Source organism: Rattus rattus, chromosome 3, assembly GCF_011064425.1.
Source record: "Rattus rattus isolate New Zealand chromosome 3, Rrattus_CSIRO_v1, whole genome shotgun sequence".
NCBI classification, from domain to species: Eukaryota; Metazoa; Chordata; class Mammalia; order Rodentia; family Muridae; genus Rattus; species Rattus rattus.
The window spans coordinates 54,164,235-54,184,499 of NC_046156.1; the positions used below are offsets into that span (position 1 = coordinate 54,164,235).

Below are 20,265 nucleotides of genomic sequence, written 5' to 3' on the forward strand. Positions count from 1 at the left end.
TTTCTAGAATTGGTAAGTTGAATAACTGGTTAAGCATCTACACAGTTGAACATCTCGTTATAACAATACAAAAGTGATCACTGCCATTCTTTGTAAATCGTCTTAAAATCATCTTTCCTCCTTTTACACAACATTTGGGAAGATAGAGGAAATGCACTCCATTTACACAAAAATAACATCCCGGAGCAGTCATTTCCACAAGCAGTACTGCAAGCTCCAAGCACAGAGTAGGAATGTTTTGTTTTTTAAATAAAACCTTTAGTCAGTCTTGGTGGAGCACACCTGACTACCTGCGATCTGCAACTTGAAGTAGGAGGATCATTAGTTTGAGGCCAGCCTGGGGCTGCACAGCAAGACCTATTTTTTTAAGTTATTTTTAATATTAAGGCAATGCATAAATTTAGTTGAAGGGATGCAGGGATGACTCAGGTGGTTAATTAAGTGCATTTCACTACTTTTGCAGAGGACCCTGGTTCAGTTCACATAGCAACTCACAACCTATAATTCCAATTCAAGGGATTTGACTCCCTCTTCTGGCCTCGATGAGCACTACACATAGGTGGTGTACATCCATACATACAGGCAAAAACATTTGTATACGTAAAAATATTTTAAAGAGAATGTTAGTTAAGATTAAATTCTTACAAGCCTATTGAAATTAATGTTTATGCTGGGCTTGTGTGCTGGTTATCCCAGCCCTCCAAAGGCTCTGGCAGGAGGAAACATCATCCCAAAACAAAAATTAATATTTGTAGAAAATTTAGAGAGAGAGAGAAAGTAAAATATAACTTCCAAAAATGAAAAATAAATACACTTTGAAACATAAACTGAAGTACAAACTATATTGGCAGTTCCCAATAAAACAGAAGGAATATGAAAATACATGATTGCTGGAAGTTTCCACATACTGCTTTCCTCTTCAAAACTACTGACAATATGTCATCATTACAGATATTATTCTAGCAGTATTCTAGTAGCTTTATTTGCAGGCACAATTTTAACAAATATTCTTATAAATCCGGAGGTTGTTAAATATTCCAAGTTGATGGTGGGTTCCTTGGTCCTTTGGGTTTTGAAAAACGAGTTCCAAAACCTGGGGACAAAAATAAAACTGAATGAAAACAGATACTTTTACACAGAAATGAATACTTGAATTTTAGAGCATAGCATTAAAAAAGTTAAGTACCATCTTTAATCAGTTTAGTAATAGACTATTAAGGTATTGTCGTAATTAAAGATTAAATGAAAATAAAACATTGTTCTTGTAGTGGGGATCAAACTATGGCCTTGCATAGGCTAGACAAGTATTCTGCCACTAGGCCACACCTCCAACCCAGATAATACTACTAATAAACTTAGAGCACTTACAGATTAACTAAGAGTATGAATTAACTAACTGTATGAAGAACCCTGATTATAGTAGCCTGTAAAAATTGAGTATATAGCACTGTTTATCTGTTTCATTCACCCACTGATCACAAAACAAATTTAACTTTTATAAAATTAAGCAATAATATTTCTGTGGTATTATTAAATCTAGTTCTGTATCTATGTAGCACAGAAATTCCTGAGTTTACTAAATCATTGTTTTTAAAACTTAGAAACTACAAAATAATCCTGAAAAGAAATGGTTCTAGATGAGTTATAATTACTTTTCTTCCTGAAATTCACCTCCCTTGCCTCCACAAAGAAGAATAAGGAAATCTTTCATATCATATGAAATAAAAGCTATTATGTCTCGATTGTGGTAGATTCTCAAAGTACCTTACACTTAGCAACTTTGGTGCCTTAAATTTAAAAACGAAGGGTTTGAAAGAGGGAGAACAGAAAACGAAAAACTCAAAGATCTTTCTAATCCTTGAATTTCATCCCCTTCCATAGTAACTGCTGATGTTTACGACTAAATTTAAATCTAAAAACAAAACTGTAGAAGGCCAGGAATGGTGGCAACTACTTATAATCCAAGCACACAGGAAGTTAAGCCAGGAGGACCACAAGTTCAAGGCCAGCCAAACAAGCACTGCAAGATTCTCATATATACATATATACACATATACTCACACACATACAAGCACACACATAAACATACAAACACAGATACACACATACAAACACACACATACATACCTATATGCCAGAACTGGAAGAAACCTCTGATATTTATTAACTAGTAATTTTAAAAGTTGGTGAGGTATACAGAGCCTAGTTCATATAAATTTTACTCCTTTGATAATAAGGAGAAGGAAAATATTCAGATGAAGTAGTTACACATTGACATCATCTCCTCAGTGCAGTTACCTTAACTATAGCCAATACGCTGTGCAGAGAGGTGAGGACCTGTTATAGCCTCACTTAGAACAACTACAGTTTCAGATACCCATATCTGATCTGATTCACCAGCTAATTCCTAGTACTTTAGAACAGTTGTGCACTACTGTTTTCTGCACACGCGTCAACTCAAGAGAAAGAAACCTGACCCCTTGGGGTAGGGGGTTTAAGTAACATATTCTTAAAATTTTTAAGAAATGTTTGAGTGCGTTCAAGTCTGCAAACTTTTGAAATCTAGGCATGTTTGAGAAGAAGCAACATGGATGTAGGTTTATTTCAGGGCCACACAAAGTAAAGTCAGATGATCCGTACATCGCTCAAGTGATTTAGAGAAAAGACGGACTCAGAAAACTTTTGTAGCCAAGGCAAAGTTGCACGTTTTTTCATAGTTTACACAATGCTCCATTGAATGTTTTAAACTAATTTCATATAAATTTTAACTTTTTTTCTGGTTTTTTGAAGGAGGGTTTTCTCTGGTTAGCCCTTGCTGTCCTGGAATTCACTCTATAGTCCAGGCTGGCCTCAAACTCTGAGATCTGCCTGCCTCTGCTTCCCAAGTGCTGGGATTAAAGGCACATGCCACCAACATCCAACCAAATCTTAATGTTTCAATTGTAACCATTGAATCATGGAGTGAATGAAATGCAAGCCAAGTTTTATAGATAATAGAGCATTTATAGTAAACATTTTCTCAAAATGAGAAAAAGACCATAGTAACAGGCTGTTCTCTGTTTCTTGCTTCTTCCTTTGCAGTCTTACATTTTCTAATCTCTCCTACAATTTTAAATTTTTAAATTTCATTTCAATAAAAATTAAATGTATTTAAAATTTATATAAAATAATTCCTTCTATGTGTGTCGATGTTTTGCCTTCAGTCTGTCTGTGCTCGCAGTCCCTGCCCAGGCAAGCGGGGGCATCAGCTCTTCTGAAACTGGAGTTACAGATGCAGTGAGCCACTATGCTGTGAGTGCTTAGAATTGAACCTGGGTCCTCTGGAAGAATAACCAGTGCTCTTAATCACTGAGCCATCTCTTCAGATCCAGATATATATATATATATATATATTTAACTCTGCTATAAAATAATACACATACCAAAATTCAGAAAGGAGCTGGAATTTTTTGGCTGAACACATTCTGTAGGCTTGCTTGGTGAGGGAGAATTACAAACACCTGTAACCAGAGGAAAAATATGTAGGGTAAAGACTGACAAGAGATTCAGATTACCATTCATTTGCTTGCATGATTACTGAAATTAAACATTTCCTCCAGAACATACTCCAAAATAAATATATTGGTATCATATTAAAAGTGTTCAAATGGTTGATATTATATTTTATATTATAATTATGATACGGAGAGGGGGAAAGGTCTCAGTATGCAGGCATAAATTCATTGTATTTCCAATACTGGCCTTAAACTTGTGGTACTCCTCCTACCTCGGCTTCCCAACTACTGGGATTACAGACCTGAACAACCATACCCAGCAAGATTTATTTTCTTTGCAAAACCAAGGAAATGATGAATCACAAATCCATTACTTTAGGACTCACATTTGGCTTTCAAGTTTATCTTTGCCCCATAATACTCTTTTGTCCTCTAATAAGTCTTCATACTCTCTCAATGTCTCACATTAATTCATCTATGCCAAGCTGAGGTTTTTCTTATATTTCCCTCAACTCCTAAGTCTCCTTTACTTTCCATCCATTTTTCCTCATAGATAATTCTAAGTTAGGGCCATGGTCTCTCAAAGGCATTGCTATATTTCTTGGTTTGCTATTTTATTTACTATGTGTAGGCCTAAAAAATACATATATTCCTAACACCTTAATATATATATATATATATATATATATATATATATCCTTGCCCAGTTTTAAAAGGAATTTTGTAAAACTGGGTCTACAATTGACATGTGCATGGTCTTACAGGAATAAAGATTTCTCAAGTTTATATAAACTTTCTCAAAAACAGCTTATAAATAAAGAGAAATTACTGCCTAGCTTTTTTTTTGTTGTTGTTCTTAACATTTCAAAACACAATGTGAGAACTGCACATATGTGTTTACAAATATTAGTCTTCTAGAAACAACTAAAACATTTCCTTTCTGGAAGATACTTGAGTATGAACCTCTAGATTACATCGTAGATTTCAGTCAGTTCCAATTAAATGCACCCTTACTAAATCCTGTGTGTTAAGAACCGGGCAAGGAGCTGAGGACAGACATGAACACAGCTGGATGAAGGTAGAGATGTGCAAGGATATCAATGATCTCTACATGGGAACTTAGTGATCTCTACATGGGAGCTCAGTGTCAGTGATCTCTACATGGGAACTGAGAGACAGTATTTGTCCCAAAGAGAAATATTCATTCATTCATTCTTCCTTCCTTCCCTCCCTCCTTCCTTTCTTTCAACAAAGGCAGCAAAGATGGACAAACATATATCAGAAAGAACTGATATCTTACCTATTGTATCTTACTTATTGTTATTCATGCTGCCTTCTCAACATGTAAAACAACCTAAATGTTTCCTTTACATCCTCCCCGATTTTCAGTTTCCATACATCAAGTGGAACTATTTCTACCTGTAGGATAATGAGATGACTAATAACTCAGGCTGGGTTCCATTGTTAGTACGTTGGCATGGTCACACCAGATGTGTGTAAGTCTGATCGCATTAATAGGTAATCAGTGACCACATGTAACTATGTGGCTAAATATAAGACATGGTTCTCATGCCTAATTGGAATGTTAAATATATTGTTAAGAATTTATTCAGGCAGGGACAAATGAACCAGGCCAACATCCGGCCAATTTACACTAGTCATCACACTGTTGCTTAAACGACCAGGAAAAGGCTAATTCTTTCCATCATAAGCGTAAAACCACATGGTAAAAAAAATCTGCCTATACGTAAGCTTATAAAGTAAAACAAAACCGGGACTGGAGAGATCGCTCATTGGTGAAATGCTTGCTGAGCAAGTTTGAGAAACTGAGCTCAGGCTCAGGGCCCAGGTAAAAAGCCAGGAATGGCAGTCACAGAGCTATAATCTTAGCATATGGGAAATGAAGGTAATAGGAGCCCTGGTGCTTACTGACCAGCTAGTTGAGCCCATTAATAAGCTCTCAGTTCAATGAAAGACCCTGTCTGAAAAACAAGAAACATGGTGGAGGAAGATGCCTGACCTCGACCTCCGGCCACATTTGTGCATACATATGTGCACACAGGCACACACACATACATAAGAATGAAACCAAGTTCTGTGGAATAAGGGTTAGCTACTTAATGAGTTATTTGAATTCTTAGTTGCAAGACAATAAGAAATGCTTCTCTTATGATCCAGTTACCCTAAATTAGGATTTTTGTCACTTGCAACTCTAGTATTTCTGAACAATTAAAATTTCCCACTAGGGTTCAGCTGGTAAAGGAGTTTGCTGTGTAAGTCTGAGAACCTGAGTTTGTTCCTTGGTGCTCATGTAAAGGTAGAAGGGAAAACCAACGCTACAATGTTGTCCTCTGACCTCCATATGCAAGTTGAGACTTGTGCCCCCATTATACAGGTACACACACACACACACACACACACACACACACACACACACCACACTAACAAAATTTGCTTAAATTTTCCCCATTAAAAGTAGGCACCACTGGATGTCATGGCTGACAACTTCCATTCTTGTCATGTACAATCCACTCTCCACATACGGCAGCCAGAATAAAATAGTGTATAACGTCTCTGTGTAAAACCCTCTTCTGGTGTCTCGTTGCACTTAAACTCTCCTTAACAAGCCCAGTAAGGGTGTAACTACTACTCTCCCATCCTTCCAGCCTCACCTTACCTCTTTTTTCATTCTTTCACAATTACTCTTGTTTTCTTTAATAAATCTATCACAATGTTGTTATGTATATACTTGGAGGCTAACTTGCTTAATTTCTGAATTCCTCACTAAACTTGAGTTGCACAAAATCCTAAAAGCTAGTATTGTCTCTGTTGACCACCATATACAAGGTGCCTTCCACATTGTCTAAATAACAGATATTTGACAAGCATTCATAGAAAGAAAGCAGACCAAAATGCTAGCTCAAAAATAACAGATAAAAATGCTATTTTCATTAAGAATTTAACTGCAGACTACTAAGATATTCAGATTGGGGATGAACATGGGTCATTCTGGTGTCATGAACATCTGGAAGGGGTGGGGACAAGTATACAAGGCTAAGGTAATGCATGTCTAAGCCTCAGGGGCAGTTTGAAAGCTCCATGCTCTTCTTAGCAGCTAAAGAACTTAGAATCAAAGTAGCCAAAAATACAGTCCAGCCTACATTCAGAGGATGCCCTGAGAGTTTACTTACAAAAAGAAGGCTTGGTCTCTTGCCATATCCCAAAGAGCTGCCAACATAAATCTACCTGAAATTACTGCTTCTTTGATATCCCCCAAATATTATTGGATCTAGAGAAAGAAAAGGAGTCTTGGGTTCATTAGTCTTAAGCTAATGAACCTTTGGCTGACTATCCAAGTGGATCACGCGTTTGTCTTTTGTCTACGTAATTTTCCCTGTTACTGTAATTGTCTCTTGAAATGTGAAAATTCTTGACTGATCCTTGGGGAGAATGCTTGTTTCCTAACCAGCCTTCAGCTACAATGGCTGAGAGATCCTTCCAGAGACCAGGTGTGATGGTGATGCTGGCAGCTACATTGAGAACCTGGAGTTTGGGAAGACAGAGGAGGTAGGAGGATAAAGTACGCTGGACCATCCACCCGACTTTGCTTGAGAAAGTTTCCGTGGTGTTCCTTGTTCCTCCCCATTGTACCACTAGCTCCCTAATAACTAAGTCGATCGGATTGCTAAGAGTCATGTCATCGTAGTTTATAGAGCTTGGAATTGTAAGTAAGATAGCTAAGAGAATTTCCAAAAGTTTAATGAGCCTGTGGGCTTTTATTTTCATTACAATACAGAAAAAAGAGTAAGCAACAGACTTTTTACTCCTGGTAATACTTGTAAAAATGGAAATGTTTCCTTAAATCCACACATTTGGCTCACAATATGCTTTGCTGTTACTGTTTTCAGAGAAAGCATAGCTAAGGTTAGACTGTTAGGAGTTTTAAGTAACGTGTTTACATCTAAGCATCATGTAAAGGGGAGGATTGCACTGGTTATTCTTCTGTCTGTAAACAGCACCCCTACCTAATGCTAGGCTGGTGGAGCCCAGCAAGCCAAGGCCTGTGTGACCACTCTGACCCCCGGGTCCCTTCTGAAGCTCTGTTAGGGAATGATAATGTTATCCTTTTTCATACTAAAAATGGTGTAACTTTGATTTTTTTTAGATACATTCTAAAAAAAAATAAGTACAAATGAGCTTACTTTTTTTCATATTTCGGAAAATCTTCAAACTCTGTGGAAGTGAAGAGAGGAGAAAGTTAATGTTTTTCCTCTAAGTTTCAAAATGCCTTAATCAACTAGAAATACAGACTTAACAGGATTGGCTTCCTTAATTATTGCCATGAAACTGCAATCCGTCTTCATCTTCCATCTAATTCAATACAAAGCCACCATTTGACTCTATCTTGCATTTGTCTGACCATGTGTGTCTTTTTTTTTTTTTTTTTTTTTTTTTTTGATTCTTTTTTTTTCCGGAGCTGGGGACCGAACCCAGGGCCTTGCTTCCAGTTCTCTACCACTGAGAGTAAATCCCCAACCCCTGACCATGTGTGTCTTAGTGAGTACCTAGAGCCGGTTCTGTCAAGACTCCAGGGGTAACTATGGCAAGCCTTCACTCCCTCTACTGGGAGCACTCAAAACGGGCAACAGCCTTTGACGGTTGCTTTGCTTTGCAGTCACAGACTTTTTGCCCAATTTTACTTTATAGTTATGAATTTCTAGCAACCTATCATGTATTAGACAAACTCTCTGACTGGAGTGCCTGCCGCCGGCATCCTCCTCTCCAGTCTGCTCTTTGTCTTTGATTTTTCCTTCACTAAGCAGACATTTTGTTTCATTTAGTGGGCTGCATGTGTCCTCTTCCTCACTGTGTCTGGACTGTTATAGTCACAAAGGCCACACATGCTACAAAACTATCTTAACAAAAAGTACTCTTGTAACTTAGGGTTTTTAAAAATAGTTGCTGTTGAGTCGTTTGGGAAGCTGTTTTTTTTGTTGTTCTTTTTTTCGGAGCTGGGGACCGAACCCAGGGCCTTGCGCTTCCTAGGCAAGCGCTCTACCACTGAGCTAAATCCCCAACCCCCGGGAAGCTGTTTTTTATTTTAGGTTTTGATTGATTCATTATTTTATGTGTACAGAGGTTTTACCTAAGTATATAGCTATGCACCATGTATATGCCTGGTGACCACGGAGACAGCAGCACATCAGATGCCCTGGAACCAGGGCTAAAGACAGTTAAGATCCACCATGTAGGTACTGGGAATTGAACTCGGGTTCTCTGAAAGAGCAGTCAGTGCTCTTAATTTCTGAACCATCACTCCAGTTCCTTTTTAGTAGTTTTATGTGTATGTACACATTTTAACATTTAAAGCTTTTAGCTATCTATATTTTATCCTAATGTAGATGTGAATTATAGATCCTAAATTTTTTCTACATTATTATATATTTAGAACAACATTTTTTGAGACATGGTCTCATGTATCCCAGCCTGGTCTTAAACTTCTAATACTCCTGCCTCCACCTCTCAAATATTGCAATATGGGGATTACAGACACGCACCACCATTCCTAGGTCAAACCCCAGGCTTCAGGCAAGCAATCTGCTAACTGAGCCACATTCTCAACCCACTAACAATTATGAAATAATCCAACCCTATCCCTTGATTTGAGATACTTCATGATGATATATGAATATATATAGATATACACCTTCTCTACATTAATGCACTTGTTCTCATATACTAACATGTAACTGTAATTACTCTCATTCATTGCATATATTTGCTTTTTATTGCTTTTGACTGTGTGAGAGCAAAACTCAGTTTAGTAAACATGCTTAGCCTAATTTTCGGTCTTAATGCTGTGGAGAGAAAACCAGTAACAAGGAGAACTCTGGGGTGTTTTCTAAATCTCTTATCTTACCTTGCTCCTTGTGAAACTTTTTCCTGGGGTCTTCAATGTTTGCTTAGAAGATGTGGAGATCTCTGTGGTTTCAGGATAGCTAATAGAGGAAGGTTTCATGGGTTGGGCCTGTATACCTTAACAAAAAAGAAAAAGGTTTTTGTTGTATAGTTTCTTAAGCCTGTGACTTAAATATAGTGTAGATTCAGGCTTGGCCTACATGTTTGACCACTTTTCACTATATATCATAGGCTTTAGAATTCACTCTTTATTTAATCATTCTTTATACCTTTCCATGTAGGACTTTTTTGTACTTAATTTTTGTTGGTTTTTGGGTTTTTTTTTTTTTTTTTTTTTTTTTTTTTTGCTTTGTTTTGTTGTTTAGGCATTGTGTAGCCCTGGCTGGCCTGCCACTCACAGATATCTGCCTCTGCCTCCCAGCAAACCACCATGCTCAGCCTGGTCTTTGTTCTTATGGGACAGGGTCTCACACAGCTTAGGCTGTCCTTAAACTATGTGGCTAACGATGGCCTGGAATTCCCAATCCTCTTGTATTTGCCTCTCAAGTGCTGAGATCACAGACATGAACTAACACATTTTCCCCCATTTTAAACCTTCTAACACCTGGGATAAACGCCAACTTACAGTCCTCGTCAGCAAGAAAGAAGGACTCCAGAGTCCTTTCTGGGAGTGGAGGTGGAGGAGAACCATCCTGATGTTGATCTGTAAACAGAGAGTAAATATATGACAAAGCAAAGAAATCCACCAACTAAAGTTGGTTAGGGTCTGTTCTGTGGCTCTGCAATTCTTGTTGTTCGTCCATTTTGGCCTGCAACCTCTGTCTTAGTTACCTTCCTGTTGCACAGCCTGACAAGAGCAACTTAAAGAGAGGAGCTTATATTAGCGCAGTCCCTGGGTATAACATTGTCGTGGGTAGTCGTGCCGGCAGGAGCTCAAGCTCAGCTGCTCACACGGCACTCATGCTCAGAAAGCAGGGACGCTGGTACTCCCCAGCCTGAGCTCTTTCTATTCTGTCTGAGACTCCGCTCCAAGGAATTAGTGCTAACCACGACGGGGAAGGGGAAGTCTTCTAACCTCAACCTAATCAAGATAATTCCTCATAGGCATGTCCAAAAGCTAGCAAATCAAAATAGTCCCTTACAGGTGCACCTTCCTAGAGGATTCCAGATCCTGTCCAGCTAACCAGCCCAACTTCCAAATTAAAAAGGATCTGAACACAGGTTACAGCTGTCTCTACCATGTCCAGCTGGCACAAAGCTTTGGTGCATTTGATGCCTTTCAGGGCCTCCATCTCCTGGGGTGGACATAGCAACAATGAAATGAACCATCACACAACGTAAAAAAGTTACTTCAATAATGACCACAGTCTCAAAAGTGTAGCTTTCTGCTCTGTTGGCCAAAGAGCCCCATTACTCATCAAAAACTTAAAAACTCACAGATGTATTCTTCTGAAGAAACTGGAAATGAATTTTACCAAGGTTCTAGATATAATTTATTTTATGGAAAAATTTTAAAGAATAAGAGAATCTATTAAATTAGTCATGAAAATACAATTCATTAAATTCAGAATTGTCCTTTAGGACCAATAATGTGTTCTCTCAGCAAATGAACAGGGTAAGAAAATACAAAAAAGGAAGAACTGTTACAGGCATTAGGAGAAGTAAAAATGCAATGTGCAGTAAGCAAGCCACATCTAAGCTGACTACAAAAAGACTTTTTTTTTTTTGAGACAGGATCTCACTGAGGCCCCGGCTGTCCTGGAATGCACTGTGTAGACCAAGCTGGCTTGGAACTCACCGAGATCTGCCTGCCTCTCCCTCCCAAGCTCTGGAGTCAAAGACATGCACCACTGCAGAAATGCCAGGCTGAAAAGGCATTTCTGAGGCAGATGGAGGACACCACATAGGCTGAGAATCTGAATCTCTGCAGCCACAGTGTTCATATACGTCTCTGGTCCACAAGCAGGAGGTCTGGCTCCGCGGTGCTCTGAGAAATGGAGGCTTGCTTCCAAGGTGTTTAGTAAGCCAGCCGGTAACTTGGACCTGCCAGGTCACCGTCTTCTGGCTAGCCTTAATCCTTCAAAACCTTGCTTCCTAAACTGATCTTCTATACTTTACAAGTTTGAACCTCTACGGCAGTGACGATAACCTCGTCGCCAGCTGGAGAGAAGCTCAATGCTGGAACACTTGCCTAACATGTATGAACACTTACCTAACATGTATGAACACTTGCCTAACATGTATGAACACTTACCTAACATGTATGAACACTTGCCTAACATGTCTCCTTAGGCTTCTCATTTCTTCTGTAATTTCCTTCTTCTCTTTCTAAATTTTCCAAAACTGTTCTTCTGATGAGTAAAGGCTTCTCTAATCACTCCAGTAATACTATCCTGTTTTTTCCACAATCCTGCTGATTATAGTTAGTGCCACATAGATGACCAAATAATGATTCCACGTGGGTATTAATTTTATTCACCCAACTTGAATATAAGCATATAAGCATATTAATGGTATATTTTAGCTGCCCATACTGGTGTCCAGAGGCAGGAGGATGGAAAGTTTAAGGCCAACCTGGCTGCTACATGGCTAAACTTGTCTCAAAATAATAAATAAATAGGAAAAGTACGTGTGTGTGTGTGTGTGTGTGTGTGTGTGTGTGTGTGTGTGTGTGTGTGTGTGTATCCTGCCTATCCTAGTTTCTGGAAGACATTTAATGAAGGTTATTTGGTGACACTGTGCTAAAAACTATTGTATTATCTCAATTTTCACACACAAAAAAAAATCAATAAAGGGGTTATATGAACCACATTTTATAAATGAGAAAATCAACAATTTAAAGAATTTAAAAAATATGTATTTTTAAAGATTTGTTTATTTTATGTATATGAGTGTCTTGCCTGTGTCTGAATGAGTATGGAACCCCGCAGGCTCATATATTTGCACTCTTAGTCCCCAGTTGAACTGTTTAGGATGGATTAGGAGGTGTGGCCTTGTTGGAGAAGATTTGGCTTTGTTGGAGGTGATGTGTCACTAGGGCCAGGATTGAAGGTTTTAAAAGCCCAAGCGCCAGGTTCGTTCTCTCTCCCTCCCTCTCCCTCTCTCTCCCTCCCTCTCTCTCCCTCCCTCTCCCTGCCTCTCTCTCCCTCTCCCTCCCTCTCCCTCCCTCTCTCCCCTCTCTCCCCCCTCTCCCCCCCCTCCCTCTCTTGCCTATGGATCAGGATGTAGCTCTCATCTAGTGCTCTAGCACCTTGCGTGTGGCCATGCTCCCAGCTTCCACCATGATAATGAGACTAACCCTCTGTACCTATAAGCCAGCCCTCAGTTAAATGCTTTCTTGTATAAGAGTTGCCTATGGTGTCTCTTCACAGCCATAGAGCAGTGACTAAGGACAATGGCGTGTCGTGTGTGTGTGTGTGTGTGTGTGTGTGTGTGTGTGTGTGTGTGTGTGTGTGTGTGCGTGTGCGTGCGTGCGTGCGTGCGTGCGTGTGTGTGCGTGTGTGTGTGTGCGTGTGTGTGTGTGTGTGTGTGTGTGTGTGTGTGCGCTGTGTGTGTGTGTGTGTGTGTGTGTGTGTGTGTGTGTGTGCGTGCGTGCGTGCGTGTGTGTGTGTGTGTGTGTGTGTGTGTGTGTGTGTGTGTGCGTGCGTGTGTGCGCGCGTGCGCCTGGGACCTCTGGAAGAACAGCCAGTGCTCTCACCCACTACACCATCAATCTCTACAGCCCCAAACACATGGGGTTTTTGTTGTTTTATTGAAACAGGGTCTTACTCTCTAATCAAGAGTAACCCTGAACTTTCAGCAGTTCTGCCCCAGCTTCCTAAGTGCTTGGAGTTACAGATGTGAGGCACCATGCCTGTCTTAGAAAATTAGTTTGCTTTTTGAGACTGGGATTCAGTATTTAGCCCCTAATGGCTTAGAATTTGCTATATAGCCTAGGTAAGCCTTGAGCTCACAGAGATCTACCTGACCTTACCTCCTAAGTGCTGGGATTAAAGGCATATACCACCATGCCCAGCCCTCAGAAAGTATATTCTTTAATTAAGGTTATATAGTGTGGTAATTCTCAGCAGATTGGTGGTTTCAGATTATAGACTGCTCCAAAAGCTCATGCTTTTTAATATCACATATACATATATTTTGAGTAATATAATATGAATAAATATGCTAATGAAAACTGCAGACTATGTTAATGTATGCAAAGTACCTATGTATTCCCAGTAGCTGTCACCCAGTTTTGTTCAGCATATAATATAAGCAAACTCAGGAAAAAGAAGAACAATAACAAGTTTTTAAAAAGTGAATACAGTTAAGAGCACTGGCTGCTCTTGCAGAGAATGTAGGTTCAATCCCCAGCACCCACACGGCAGCTGACAACCGTCTGTAACTCCAGTCCAGCGGCTTCGACATCCACTTCTGGCTTCCTTGAGCACTGCACATGTGATGCATAGACATAGATGCGGGCAAACACTCACAATACGAAATAAAATGAAGAGGATTTATTAAGTGCCAGACATAATTGTTTAGAATCACTCTGTTAACAATAGTAAAAAATCTATGAAGGCCCTGGTTTCGGTCCCCAGCTCCGAAAAAAAAGAAAAAAAATCTGTAAAATGAAAACATTAATTTATTAATTAGATTTCTTTGTGTATTTTATGTGTATGAATGTTCTGTCTGCATGTAAACCTACATGCCAGAAGAGGGCATCAGATTCCATTATAAATGGTTATGAGAGGCCTTTCTCTGTGTAACAGCACTGACTGTCTTGGCACTAGCTTTGTAGACCAGGCTGGCCTTGAACTCACAGAGATCAGCCTGCCTCGGACTCCCAAATGCTGGGATTAGAGATGTGTGCCACCGTGACAGGTTTACTCAAATTCTTTTAAGACAAATTATATAAAACATCAAAATTGTAATAAAATGAGATATGAAAATGATATATTTTAATACATGTATACATTCTATAATATTAAATCAAGTTAAACATGTTTACTTAAATACTTATCATTTATAGTGAAAAATTAGAAGTCCTATTTTACAACCTCAAGAAATGAATAGTGGAAAGCTTCGAACAGTCTCTGGGCTATGTAACAACGCACTAGCTCTCCTTACTCCTGCTGGTAACTCAGTGCCCAGTGAGCAGCCTTACTGGTCTCTCTTCAACTGTCAACCACTACTCTCTCGTCTGTAAGATCGACTTTTTTATATACCACATATGACGAAGATCATGAAATACTTGTCTTTCTGTGCCTTTCTTATTTCATTTAACACAGTGATCGCCAGTCCTATCCGTGTTGTCAGACATGACAGAACTGCATCCTCTTTCTTGCGGAACGGTATCACATTTTCTAAGCCATGAATAAGTTGATGGCATACAGACCGTGTCTCTTAATTATTGTGGAGAGTGCTTTTGTGACTATGTAAGTACAAGTGTCTATGTGTCCACATGTCCTTCACAGATATACTCAATAGTGGGATCTCTGGTTCATGTAGTAAATTTTATAAAAACCTCCATACTGTTTTTCTTTTCCTCCTTTCTTCCCTTCATCTCTTCTTTTCTTCCTTTCTATCCCTCAGAATTTTTTGAGATAAGGTCTTAAAGTATATACCAGGTTGGCCTCAAACTCAATTCTCTCCACCGGTTGGTGAGATTTAGAATCAACATGGAAATGAACTTCTTGGCTTGTCTCTGAGGAAGTTTGTCGATTGTTAGTTGGAAGGGAAGACTATACCATGGGCTGGGATCCAAGGCTGAATGAAAAGGGGAAAGGGGACTGAGCACAGCCGTCCTCTCCCTGCTCTCTGGTTGTACATGTGATCTCTTCATGCCTCTATTACCATGCCTAGCTAGACTGCACAACTGATAGTCTGCACCATCATGAAAGACGGTAACGTCTGTAGTGGTTTAAATGAAAATGGACCCCAGAGGCCAGAGACAGTGGCACTATTAGGAGATAAGGCCTTGTTGGAGTAGGTGTGGTCTCAGAGCCTCAAGCCAGGCCCAGTGTTCTCTTCCTGCTGTCAATCCAATTGTAGAAACTTCATCCCCTTTTCCAGCACCATGTCTACTTATATACCATGATGATCATGAACTAAAGCTCTTAACTGTAAGCCAACCCCAGTTAATGCTGTCCTTTATAAGAGTTGCCATGAAATAATTTTTTAAAGGATCCTGCCTTTATTTTGCCCATGACAAAAATGAACATTATTAGTTTGGGAAAGCCAAAAGTAAATCAAGATGGCAGCAGCTATTACAGGAACCATGAATCCCCCTGATGTGAATTATTAATGATCTGTTCTTACAACACTAGTCCTTAGGATTAAATGTCATCTAAAGTCAAGAGAAGTCTTTACCTGATTTGGGACTTCCGAGTTCCACATTCTAAATAGGAAACAAGTGAAAGAATAATATGTACAAACACAATGGAAGCTCGAAGCAATAAATAACATTTTTAAAATTATAGTTCATATAACTATAGCGACAGCAGTATTTCTTAATTCGTAACTGTGCTGAGTTATAAAAAGGAGCCCTTCACTCTGACAGTGATTATCATAGTTCCATATCATATGGAAATTAGTTCTAAACTGATCTCCTTCTGAATTATTTCTTCATAATTTAGAGCATTGCCCTAAAAATTTATTTGGAGATAAGCTGTTGAAATTGTAATTACTTACAGTACTGAAAAGGGCTAATTGTTCTTTGCTCCGTGAGTTAATAAAAAGACCATTATGTTTGAGCATACTATTAATAGTAATTGTAACAACATTATGTTAACATTGTAAGTTTCCAGCATTGCAATTATAGGAGCTAGTTTTTAATTCAGTACTGGGGATTAAACCTAGAGTCTTACAGCACTTGGCAAATGCTTAACACTAAGCCACACCCACAGCCTTGTAGAAACTTCTAAATGATTGATTAATTTTCTGATCTCTGAAACCAATACTTATATAGTTGTTTCAAAGAATATATAGAAATGTATAACAGATTATCAGGAACACAGATTTTTCTTCTAGAATGAGGAAACATTACTCCAAGTGGCTCATCTTAGCTAATATGTGTATGTCATTTATAATGCCACTGCTAAGATGATCGGCCCATGAAGTGGCTACAGTGGTTTAGTTATGAAACATTTGCTGTGCTTTTGCCTAACTGTCTTTTAAGAATCATCTCAAATGTTTTCCCTTTCACCGGGCTTTTCTGATTACTTCCGACCTGAGAGAGCATCCATGTCTTGTGACTCTCTGTACGTTTACCATATCACTGATATGTGATCTTGATATAATAGACATAAAGATTCATATGCACATCTTGTACTTCCGACATAAGTTTCTTAAGAGTCAGAAGTGCGCCTTGTACATCTTTCCTGTCCTCCACATCCCCTAGCATGCTGTCTTACATTAGGATCTACTTAATAGTTAGAGCAGCAGTGGTCAAGATGAAGAAAAGGGTCTGGAGAGCTAGCACAGCAGTGAGAGCATCTGTTTCTCTGGCGGGGGACCTGGGTTCAGTTCCCAGCACTCACATGGCGGCTCACAACCATCCCACACTCCAGTTCCAGAAGATCCCATGCCCTCTTGTGACTTCTGCAGGCACAAGATACACATGCGGTACACAGGTGTACACACACACACATCGTTCTGACACCTAAAGGAAAATAAATGTCTAAAAACTTGAATGTGTAGAATAAAACCATATTCTGTTGAATACTAAGAGTTGAGTCAGAGAAAAAGTTTCAAACCTCGCTTGACGTAAACCCCACCAAGTCATGGCTCTGCGATTCAGATGTTCCCCTGCATTCCAGTGACACTCCAGATTTTCCCGCTAGAGGTAAGGACTCAGTAAGGCTTGGCGAGGGCTCTCCTGCAGGAAAGCAGATGTGGCCAGTTCTTAGGAAGGGGGTTATCCTTAAAGGAGGCGGATGTATGCTCAGCAGCAGCACACGGAATGCTGAAGGAACCTGGGAAGGGACACGCACTTCACACTTACTGAACTGTACTCACCGGCTGCCTCAGCCACAATGAAGGACTCGGGTGTCCGTTCAGGGAGTGGCGGGGGGATTTCATCATCTGTCCTTGCAGAAGTGGCTGTCCGAGTAACAGAAATGTAATTGCAATTTTTGAGGAGAATAAAGGAGATTCTTACATTCTAATCTAACCCTAAATAAACATTTAACAGACTTGTATTTGCTTACTCTAGGAAAAAGAATAAATTAGTCTGTAGGTAATAATTTTTTTTCTTTTTCTTTTTTCTTTTTTTTTCGGAGCTGGGGACCAAACCCAGGGCCTTGCGCTTGCTAGGCAAGTGCTCTACCACTGAGCTAAATCCCCAACCCCGTGTAGGTAATAATTTTATTCTTTGAAATTCTTTACTGGATTTAAAGGTTCAGGTGTGCCCACACATTTCGATGGAGCTGCCGTTAGGATGGTTTGGATTATCTTCTCCAGAACTCCTTTTGCTTTCCATTGAATTCACAAAAGGACATTTTCATCAGCTAAACATACATTTATGCAGGAGATATTTTTAAAAAATTCTTTTTTGCTGGATAGAGATGGCACATGCCTTTAATCCCAGCATACTTGAGAGGCAGAGGCAGGTGGATTGGATCTCTGAGTTCCAGGCCAGCCAGGTCTACAGAGTGAGTTCCAGGACAGCAAGGGCTACACAGAGAAACCCTGTCTTTAAAAAAAAAAAAAAAAAAAAAACCAAGAACAAAATATCTTTCCTTTATTCTATACAGAACCCAAACTATAGATGTTTGTTACAGAAGTAGACATAGTTTATGAAGAAAGAGGGAGAAACTTCTGGGAACGGAGGTGGACTAGAGATCTAGGGCAGGGTTTTACATCTAGTAATACCCAGAATTTGTGAACATTTTACATGCCATTATAAGAAACTGCCACCAGATGGCAGACGTGTCAGTTTTGCTACAATAGGAAAATAACTGTGGTTATTTTGATGCTCTAAGAAGTTTAAAGAATATGGCTGTTTATAAAAAGAGAACATTAGCTGATGAAGGGGCTCAGTGGGTAAAGGCACTTGCTGCTTCCAAGTCTGAAAACCTGAGCTAAATCCCCAGAATCACATGGTAGAACGAGAAACCTCACCCCTGCAAGTCACCTCACACACACACACACACACACACACACACACACACACACACACACACACAACACACACACACAACACACACACACACACACACACACACACACACACACACACACACACACACACACACACACACACACACAACACACACACACAAACACACACACAAACACACACACAAACACATACAAACACACACACGCGCACACACGCACAAGGAAAAAACTCTTAAATTTTAATGATTAAACAGCAAAAGAATTGGGTCAAAGAAGAACCTTCTCAGAGCCAGATAAAATATTTTTTGCAACAAATAATTTTCATCTATCAAACTTGTTGGATTTTAATAATGCATATTTATCATCAAGAGTTCAAAGTAAAAAAAAAAAGTTCAAAGTCATCCTTGTTAATGTAGAGAATCTGAAGCCAGCCTAGGCTACATGAGACCCTGTCTAAGAAAGAAAAACCAAAAACAAAACTAAAATAGGAAAAAACAAAAGCACTTGGGGCTGAGGAGACAACTTATGGGGTAAGGATGTTGCTGCATGAGGATGAACGCCTGAGCTCAGACACACAGCCTCCACATGCAAAGTCTGAGAGAATCCAGTGTTGGAGGAGAAGGGGCGGGGACAAGAGCTTGCTAATCATCAGCCTGGGGTAGGACAGTGAGAGGTAAACTGTGTTCACTGAGACCACATCATACAGTCGAAAGGTAGAGAGCGATAGAGAACTTCACGTGAGATCTTCATTTGGCCTATACATGTATGTAGAAGAGAGAGAGAGAGAGAGAGAGAGAGAGAGAGAGAGAGAGAGAGAGAGAGAGAGAGAGAGAGAAGTAATCCCAACAACTGGGAATCTGAGGCAGCTTGGGTAGTGAGACCTTATCGAAATCAAGAAAAGAGAAAAGAAACATGGGCTAGGGCTAAAACTCAGTCACAGAGCTCTTTCCTAGTTAGCCGGATTCAAGCCCCATGACATCAAAAAGAAGGACAAACGAAACTGCATTTAATAATGCTGCAGAGTGACAGGTTTCCATACTTTCTAGGTAAATGCTCTTGGTGGAGTATCTCTCGATATACCTAAGAGAATTAAGCTTTCCCTCTACTTCCTTCATCTTCAACATCAAATTATTAGGGCTGCCCGACATGTATGAGGCACTAGGTTCAATCCACTTTACTAAAAAGGAGAAAAAGGCAAAGACAGAAACACCCTGTAACAATCTCTAACAGTACACTCACTATTACTTCTGACTACTCAGTTAAAACAGTATGAAGAAACACCCTGTAACAATCTCTAACAGTACACTCACTATTACTACTGACTACTCAGTTAAAACGGTATGAAGAAACACCTTGTAACAATCTCTAACAGTACACTCACTATTACTACTGACTACTCAGTTAAAACAGTATGTTTGATTTGTAAAAAAGAAATCTAGAATTATAAGAGATAAATATAAAAGTTGTGTTAAAAGATAAAAAAATCACACAATACTAAACACATTCTCATATACTTAGACAATGCAAAGTGCAGGAAATCAGCCCTACCCTTCCCACTCGCACAGGAAAATAATTCAATGCTTAGCAATGTGTTCAACTCATTACAGGCAAATGAGTGTGTAACAGATATTTCTGGGTGACCGCACTGTGCTGTTGATAGTTTGTCCTCTGTACTTGGGAATCTCCTTCTGCATGTTAAAGGTAAATTATGGGCTTTTGATAAACAAGTCTGGAATAAGAATTGGCCATG

The 20,265-nt window shown here is 39.4% G+C and overlaps 1 protein-coding gene across 1 annotated transcript in view; it reads right to left on the minus strand.

The window, feature by feature from the left end:
* Positions 1–940: 940 nt before the first annotated feature.
* The window catches only part of Ptpn22 (protein tyrosine phosphatase non-receptor type 22), a 48,878-nt gene continuing 29,553 nt past the window's right edge, over positions 941–20,265 (minus strand). Inside the window, exons 14-21 of the mRNA XM_032897593.1 lie at positions 17,412–17,495; positions 17,150–17,271; positions 15,765–15,792; positions 10,039–10,116; positions 9,415–9,530; positions 7,697–7,727; positions 3,423–3,500; positions 941–1,093 (exon numbers count right to left, since the gene is read on the minus strand). Coding sequence (XP_032753484.1) covers positions 1,029–1,093; positions 3,423–3,500; positions 7,697–7,727; positions 9,415–9,530; positions 10,039–10,116; positions 15,765–15,792; positions 17,150–17,271; positions 17,412–17,495 — 602 coding nt within the window. The 3' untranslated portion in view covers positions 941–1,028. The remainder of the gene's footprint in view (positions 1,094–3,422; positions 3,501–7,696; positions 7,728–9,414; positions 9,531–10,038; positions 10,117–15,764; positions 15,793–17,149; positions 17,272–17,411; positions 17,496–20,265) is intronic.